This window comes from Chinchilla lanigera, unplaced genomic scaffold (assembly GCF_000276665.1).
Source record: "Chinchilla lanigera isolate Chin_1 unplaced genomic scaffold, ChiLan1.0 scaffold00016, whole genome shotgun sequence".
In the NCBI taxonomy this organism is placed as follows: Eukaryota; Metazoa; Chordata; class Mammalia; order Rodentia; family Chinchillidae; genus Chinchilla; species Chinchilla lanigera.
The window spans coordinates 10,988,334-10,996,946 of record NW_004955417.1 but is presented as its reverse complement, the minus strand read 5'-3'; the positions used below and the strand labels follow the sequence as shown (position 1 = coordinate 10,996,946).

General features: G+C 40.4%; 1 protein-coding gene across 1 annotated transcript in view; it reads right to left on the bottom strand.

Moving 5' to 3' along the window:
* Window positions 1–8,613, bottom strand: part of Ints8 (integrator complex subunit 8) — a 51,982-nt gene that overhangs the window by 30,751 nt on the left and 12,618 nt on the right. The window contains exons 9-13 of the mRNA XM_005381819.2: window positions 6,158–6,258; window positions 4,507–4,651; window positions 3,378–3,448; window positions 2,515–2,690; window positions 395–528 (exon numbers count right to left, since the gene is read on the bottom strand). Coding sequence (XP_005381876.1) covers window positions 395–528; window positions 2,515–2,690; window positions 3,378–3,448; window positions 4,507–4,651; window positions 6,158–6,258 — 627 coding nt within the window. The remainder of the gene's footprint in view (window positions 1–394; window positions 529–2,514; window positions 2,691–3,377; window positions 3,449–4,506; window positions 4,652–6,157; window positions 6,259–8,613) is intronic.

The window sequence follows — 8,613 nt, the reverse complement described above, 5'->3', positions numbered from 1 at the left end:
AAAAATAAAAAGACTGTATACACAAAACACCTTACTCATCTATAGCTACATCAGAAATGCATAGATGCTTTCACGTTTTTTAGATGTCTGTTATCAATTTAATAGTATCTTTTCTTCCTTTGGACATTTTCTTTTCTTTTTTGTGGGGTGGGGGATCAAACCCAGGGCCTTGTGCATGCAAGGCAAGAGCTCTACTACTGAGCCACATCTCCAGCCCCATGGACGTTTTCTATTTTTTCTCAATGTATGTTAAAAGTACAATTTTGGTCACATGAAGGTCCCAAAATTAACTAAAAGGAATCCTCATTCTCAAAAGGACAAAGAATACGTCTTCTTTCAAATCATACTAGAAAACAAAGGTAATTTATACTTGTCTTAATAGAGCGTTTCTTACCTTATTAGACACCGTCCAAAACTGACGCTCTGACGTCATACCATGTAACTCAATTAAAATCTGTCGAATCCTCCAGGGATCTACTGACAGTATAAGCTGATGCTCCAACTGGCCAATGTTGACACTTGCTGAAGCTGACAAAGAATGGAAGACTGACTTAGTTAGTTAGTTAGTTAGTTAGTTAGTTAGTTATTAGTTTGATCTGCGTGTCTATCTATCTATCTATCAATCATAGGTCTCACTATGCAGACAAGGCTGGCCTTCAATTCACAGTACAGTCATCCTCCTACCTGAGCCTTCCAAGCACTGGGATTACAATCATGCACCACCATGCCCAGCAGAGTTTATTTCAATAATGATTTAATTCAAGGATAAATGCAAACCTACAAATATGAGAATGACAGCTGAAACTGTGGTCATTTGTTTCAGTATAAGGTGGAAACAGCAATCACCTTGAGAACAGACTCACTAAACATAATAGAAATCCTCATACACAAAATCTACCACAGGGGCTGGGGATTTAGCTCAGCGGTACAGCGCCTGCCTGGCAAGCACGAGGTTGTAAGTTCGATTCCTGGTACCGGGGGAAAAAAAAAAAAAGAAAGGAAAAGAAAATCTACCACAATTGTATTACATCTGCATGTAGTAAGTGAATGCATTTATGCCAAAAGTAATTTTTTTAGTTTTTCCATGAAATTCATGTTACCTAGAAAAGTTCAAGGAACAAGAATTCAAAAAGACACATCAGGCATGGTGGCACATGCCTATAAACCCAGCACTCAGGAGGCTGAGGCAGGAAGATCACTATGAATTCAAGGACAGCCTGGGCTACAAAGTGAGTTCAAGGCCAGCCTCAACTGCATAATGAAACCCTGCCTCAAAAAAAAAAAAAAAAAATTCATGTTCCACTGTTATGTGCCGTTCCAAAAATGGAACACTAGGCATACAAGGATTAAAAGTGAATAGCTGGGTAATGAAGAGTATGTGGGATATATGAAAAGAATTCATGTATAAAAGATTCCTATACTTTAAAAGATATGTACTAGTGATGCATATATAAAATGTAAATTTTAAGCAGAGCTTGTCAGTGCACACTTGTAGTCCCAAGTACTGTAGGAGACTGAGGCAGGAGTGTGGAAAGTTCAAGCCCACCTTCGGCAGCTCAGTGATTTCACAAGACTCTGCCTCAACATTTAAAAGAAGGGCTTGGAATGCAGCTCAGTGCAAAGCCCCTGAGTTCAATGCCCAGCACCAAAAAAAAAAGGTAAACTCCGACTAATCAATATTAAAGATGTGAAAAAAGTAAAAACAACTCTGGTTTTTGTGAGGGGAGAGGAAGGAGGAAGAGACATTCCTTCCCAGAGAACCAGAAATGATCCCTAAGACCCCTACTTACAGCTCAGCTACCAGACAGTATTCCATAACTCATCTCTGGCGCTTTGTGTGCGTTAACGTTATTCTTTCCTTTACAACACTACGTTCAACCAGTTTACATCCAGTGAGGTTGAAGCAACTGAAATTCTGCTTTGGTTAAACCAATGGGAATCTGTGCCTCACCTATACTGTTCTGAAGTACATGCTTCTTGCTAATAAGCAGCACCATATTTCTAGTTATACTAATGAATAAGGGCAAATATGGGAGAAAATTAGCAAATAAATAACAAAAATGGAGGGGCTGTGGGTACGGCCCGTGGCATCTGTGAGGCCCTGGCTCCAATCCCCTGCACTACAACTGATCAGGTAAAAACGGTGAAATTGCCGAAGAAAACCGCTTAGCCAGCCACATGGCACAGGCTGAGAGGCAGGAAGTGTGTGCTTCCCTGGTCCCAGCGTCCCCCGCCTCCCCTGCGTTTTACCTCCAAGAACACATTAACGGTGTTTTTAGCTCCATCCATTTCCTAGCTGAAGTCTTTTATGTGTTTACACCTAAACCTTCATTAACCATAGGTTCTGCAGTCCTAGCCCCTGACTGCTCAAACAGAATCGGATTACAGCAGACACAAACACTTCTATTAATTACTGCCACAAGTATAAACTGAAACAAGAGGAAACCAATCGTGTTAGTTTCAAAGCAAGGACAAAATGGGCCAAGAGCCCGGCGGGTAGCAGAGAGAGCTGACCTGGGATATCATAAAATGAAGTGACAGGGTTAATGCACAGGTTGATTCTAGGTGATCTCTTCCTCATCTGATCAACAAGCAGCTTTCGCTCTTCATCTTTCAACAAGGTAATGAAAAGCTCATGTGAAGAAATCATGAAAACATACTGTAGATCTTCCAACCCTAGACACACATTCCTAGAACAGTAAGAAACATAAGACCAAAAAGGGTACAATTTAGTTTGGGAAAAACAATCATATCAACCAATTTTTATTAATCCATTTTAAAGCCACCAAAAAAATTACGTAACAATATTTTGAAATAGACTTTAAAATTTCCTTTAGCAGGGCACAGTAGCTCACGCCTGTAATCCCAGCCCATGGGAGGCTCAGGCAGGAGGATCACTGCAAGTTCAAGGCCAGCTTAGGCTACATAGTTAGTTCAAGGCCAGCTTAAGAGTATATGGCGAGACCCTGTCTCAAAGAAAAATAAATAAAATAAAATTTCCTTTCATCATTATTCCAAATTCTTTTTTTTTTCTTTTGGTTGTTTAAGAGACAACGTCTCACTATGTAGCCCAGGCTAACCTCAAACTCACTGTGATCCTCCTGCCTCAGCCTCCTTAGTGCTGTGACTACAAGCATTCGCCACCACAACAGGCCATTATTTCAAATTCTAATGTGAATGATGAAACACAGAAAACAAAAGTAACTAGATAATTCTAATGCTTCATGCAGCTACACAAATTTGAACTTAACCTTAACAGCTTTCTCAAATGTAAGTTACTGGCTGGGTATTAAGATACGCAAGAAAAACATAAAAGAGACAGCTAATAAAAGATACTTTTCTCATAGTTCGAAGTTTATAAAAAGAAAGGTACTTACTTTAGAAAAGCAGCCATATTTCCTTTCAAAGATTCTGAAGCTTTTTCTAAATTTATTGATCTTGAACATACCTAGAAAATTGAGTTAATTTTCATTTGGATATGGACACTTTGAGAAATGCAGATCACATTTGAAACTTTCGATTTAAAAACTCAACTTTACTACTTCAACCATGTATTAATCATAAATTTGGGTAGGTAATTTAACAGATAAAACCAAGAACCCTTTAAAAAGGGGAACAGAAGGTGACTGTTTTGTTTTTTTTTTTTGAGACAGGGTCTCACCCTGTAGTGCAGGTTGGCCTTGAACTTGCGTATGTAGCCCAGCCTGGCCTGCATCTCCCGTCAACCCTCCTGCGTCAGTCTCGAGTGCTGGGATTACAGGCAACTGCGGGGATTTCGGGTGCACCACCATGCCCAGTGGCCAGGAGTAACTATGGGTTATATGACTTAGCATACTAGATGGTTCACTCAGAATTTGTAAAGTACACTGCCACATCAAAGGAACTAATCAACTTTGGGAATCAGCAGCTCCTTGTCAGAATAAGAGATGAAAAGAATGACCAGAAATAGCTAATGAATACAGACACAAAGTTTAAGAAGATAACCAACGTTTAAAAAGCAAAAACTGCCAGGGGGAGTAGTACACGCCTTAATCTCAAGCCTTTTGAGAGGTTTCTGGTAGGAGGATCACAAGTTTGAGTCCAATTTGAGCAACTTAGTGAAACCTTGTCTCAAAGTACAAAAAAAACTCCATGCAAAAGCCTGCCTTCAATCACCAGTACCAAAAACAAACAATGAGAACACAGAACAAATCTACAAATATTATTTTCATGTTATTCATATATTCACATTATTCTAAAAGTTATTCATTAGATGAGGGTTCCTCCTCTCATATTAGTCACTAGAACACTCCTCTAACAGCAATATTCAGAGTTTCCAAAAGTGGCAAAAAACCTGAAGTCCCGCAGGTCCAGAATGGGAAACGCCTACAACAGAAAGTCCATGTGTTAACTGCCCGAGGCTGGCGCGGGAAGGAGGTCAAGCGAGGCGGGAGCGGGCTGCTCACTGCAAGGAGGAGCTCGCTGCACACTCAGAGCAAAAGGAGACACCGAAGGGGGAAGTCTCACCTCAAGGAGGAAGTCAATTTTTTCTTTATTAGGTCTGAGAAATAACAGTTGGTTGAATTGAACACTAATTGTTCTACCTTCCAGTATATCACGGACTGTGTTACAGGCACAGATTTTAAAACAGATTTCATCTAGAGCTTCATTTCTGTAGAAGACAAAACAGATTCACACAGTTATTTTTATCATAAAAGAAATGTATGTATTTTACAACTAAATTCACAAGAATGAACCATTTAGTCCTGAGAAGTAAGATTTTGAGATATCTAAGCACACTAGTAAAATATACTCCCAAGTCATGGTAAAAAGAGATCATGTTTTAAATTTATCAAGAGACGAACGTGATCATTATATATCTAAAACTGCCAACAAAATCTAACTTAAAAATAAATAAAAATAAAAATAAATTTACCAAGGGACAACTTAGTCACAGATTAGGCAACCAATGGAATTCTCCTATGCATGATTACCCACCCAAATTTTGTGTAGGGTCTCACACATGCTAGGCAAGCGCTCTACCACTGAGCTCTATCTCCAGCCCTATTTTGATGTCTTGCAAGTTGCCCAGGCTGACCTCACACCTGGCATCCACTGGCTTCGGCCTCCCAAGTAGCTGGACTGACAGGCACACATCAGCAGGCCTGGCTACACTCACCCTAAGCACTGGGGAAACCAACTTACAATGTCTTCTCTGCCTGTGTTAATTTCTCTTATATCAGTGAAAGAGGCCGATGTAGTCCCTCTTGCTGTAGGGTATACCTCTTTTCCTACTTTTATTTGGTACAAACTCACTCTGCAGAGCCTGTTTCTTTTCCTACCTTTAATATAACTTTGCTACCTCTAAAAAAGAGAGGGGGCTGGGCATGGTGGCGCACAGCTGTAATCCCAGCACTCAGGAGGCTGAGGCAGGAGGACTGTTTTGAGTTCATGACCAGCCTGGGCTACAAAGTGAGCTCAAGGCCAGCCTGAACTGCACAGTGACACCCTGTCTCAAAAAGACAAAAAAAATTTAAAAGAAGAAGGGACTAGGCCAGGGATGTAGCTCAGCTGCACAGTGCCTGCCTGGCAAGTGTAAGGTCCTGAGTTCAATTTCCAGCACCAAAAAATATATATGTAAACAAAAGAGAGCAGACTAAAGAAACCAAAGTGGAAGTAATATTAGAGCACTAATGATAATCTGAAGGTGTGGACTCACTCTCTTGCTACCCCTTTTTCTTCCTTCCTTCCTTTCCTAATACTAGGGATTGAACCAAGGAGCTTTGTACTGAGCTACATTCTCAGCCAGTTTTGTTTCGTTTTTTTCACTCAGGGTCTCACTAAGCTGCTAGGTTGTCCAGATTGGGCTCGAACTTGTAATCTTCCTGCTTCAGCCACCCAGAGTACAGGGATTACAGATGTGTGATAACACTCAACTTGAAAGTGTGTTTGTGAGAAACAAGAAATTTTTGGTTTTTTGGGGTTTTTTTTTTTTGAGTTTTGCTTTGTAGTTCAGCTTAGCCTTGAATGTACTATGTAGTCCAGGCTGGCCTTGAAGTCACAGCAGTTCTCCTGCCTCAGCCTCCTGAGTGGTGGGATTATGGGTGTACACCATGACACCCAGCCAACATTTGCTTTTTTATTCAAATATAAAAAAGTAATTTTTCTACTAACTTACCCCTGCTGAGCTTTCTGAAAGAGTTCTCTTAGTACTGATTGACGGAACTGGACAGGTAAACTGAAGGTGAAGTTATCTTCAATGAAAATCTGTATTACTTCCTAGAACACATACACATAAAATTGATCCATTTAAAAATCATAGCTGTTTTTTTTTTTTTACTTTTAAAAAATCTTTCTATAATGGAAAATACAAGTGGAAGAAAATTATATTACTGAGAAAACATTTCTTTCTAAAATTAGCCTAACAATAAATAAAAAAATAAAATAAAATAAAATTAGCCTAACAAGACAGGCATGGTGGCACATACCTATAGTCCTAGTGTTTGGGAAGCTAAGGCAGGAGAATTACAAGTTTGAGTCCAGGTTGGGCAAATTAGTGAGGCCTCACAATAAATTATAAACAAAGGCTGGAGCCCTAGCTCAGTGGGAAGTCCCTGGGTTCAATCCCAGGGGGACACTAGGTAGAGAATAAAAATAACCCTCCCTTTCGTAAAAAATTGGAAGATCATGGACTAAAAGTTAGAAGTGAGGGAAAAATTATCCAAAGGTCCATGTAGCCTTTTAAAACCAAAATGAAACTTAAATAGCTTGGGGTGGTTTTTTGGGTTTTTTGTTTGTTTGTTTTTTGGTCTTTTCGAGACAGGGTCTCACTATGCAGTTCAGGCTGGCCTTGAGCTCACTTTGTAGCCCAGGCTGGTCTCAAACTCACAACGATCCTCCTGCCTCAACCTCCCGAGTGCTGGGATTACAGGCGTGTGTCACCATAGCCGGCTCAATAGATTGGCTTATGAAACAAACTTCAAAAAATACTAAAATAATTGAAAAACATATGCTATGGAACAATTTTATTTATTTTTTTTTTCTTTTTTTTTTTTTTGGTTTTTCTCCAGTACCAGGAACCGAACTCACGACCTTGCGCTTGCCAGGCAGGCGCTTTGCCACTGAGCTAAATCCCCAGCCCCTATGGAACAATTTTAATAAATTTATCTTTTTCTGAGACAGTTATCTTGCCACATACTTAAGGATGACCTTGAACTCACTTATAGCCCAGGATGGCCTCAAACTTGCAGTGATCCTCCTGCCTCAGCCTCCGGCAGGCTGGGATTACAAGTGTGTGCCACACCACACCCGGCAATTCTAATAAATGTTAGGGTTTAAATATGTTATTTAAAAAAGTAAATTATTTGGTGAATTACAAAATACTCAGATCACCACATGTAGATTTTTCAGAGCTGTTTTAGGCAATGGAAAAGGGAAGAAAGGAGTGATACTGGGGAGATGCAGAAGGGAATTTCTGGAAACAAAGACAATCAGCTGTGAGCACAAACACCCAGATAAAGGGCTTGGGATGTTGCTCAAAGCGAGCAAGTTTGCCTGGCATTCATGAGGCTCTGGCTTCAATCCACAGCACTATGAAGAAAACGAAGTACTGGGCCAGATGCGGTGGTACACGCCTGTAATCCCACCACTCAGGAGGCAGAGGCAGGAGGATTTTTTTTTTAAGGAGGATTAAATTTGTGAACCGAGGTACCACTGCAAAAGGTTAAATGTGATTTGTGAAATGCTCCAGCACAAGCAACTGAAGTGCTAAATTTCAGAGTTGCAACATAACTGCTATCTTCCCTGGGCTGCCCATTATTTTCGATTTATAATCTGATTCTTTATCATACAGTAACACTACCAATTTCATGGTAACACACGCCTGTCTAGGGGCCATACCCAAAGGTCTGACCACTCCAGTGAGCCTCTTTAGGAACCTGCATCTTTTCACAAGGGACCCTCTCACCCCGCTGTAACAGGTAGATGTAACCAATCACACTTCAATTCACCTGTATCTACAACTCATCTTCAAAATATTTGTCTTCCCTATGACAAAGCAATATACAAAAACAAAGGGCCAAGCAAGCAGGAATGCTATCCCTGCTCTTCATCTATTTACTGCAAAAACAAATTCTAGATGGAAATAAAAACAAATTCAAGATGCGTGAATTACAGTTGAGATAAAAGCTCAACTAGAGACAGACAACTGAGAAGTTACAGCTTTGTCAGTTCATGATCTCTGTTTTGAATTAACACAAAGGTCCTGTTTATTTTCTAGAATGAAAGCTTTCTCATAAAGATTTGAAAAGTAACGGGAAACTCTAATTCCCAACGTTTTTCATTATAAAGCTAAAGAGAAGCACCTAAGGGGACGAAAGACGTCTCAACACACTGACTATACTCGTGGATAACGACCTGATCCGGGCACAGTGGGCTCTGACAGATCACCCCAACCAACAAAACCACTGTGCTCACCTTCTCCTCCTGCCTTACTACTTGCAGGTGAATAAAGCTACGCTGTAAGAGGCCAGGCATGGTGGTGCACACCTGTGATTCTAGCACTGCTTCAGGAGGCTGAAACAGGAGGATCACTGTGAGTTTGAGGCCAGCCTGAGCCACACAGTAAGTTCAAGG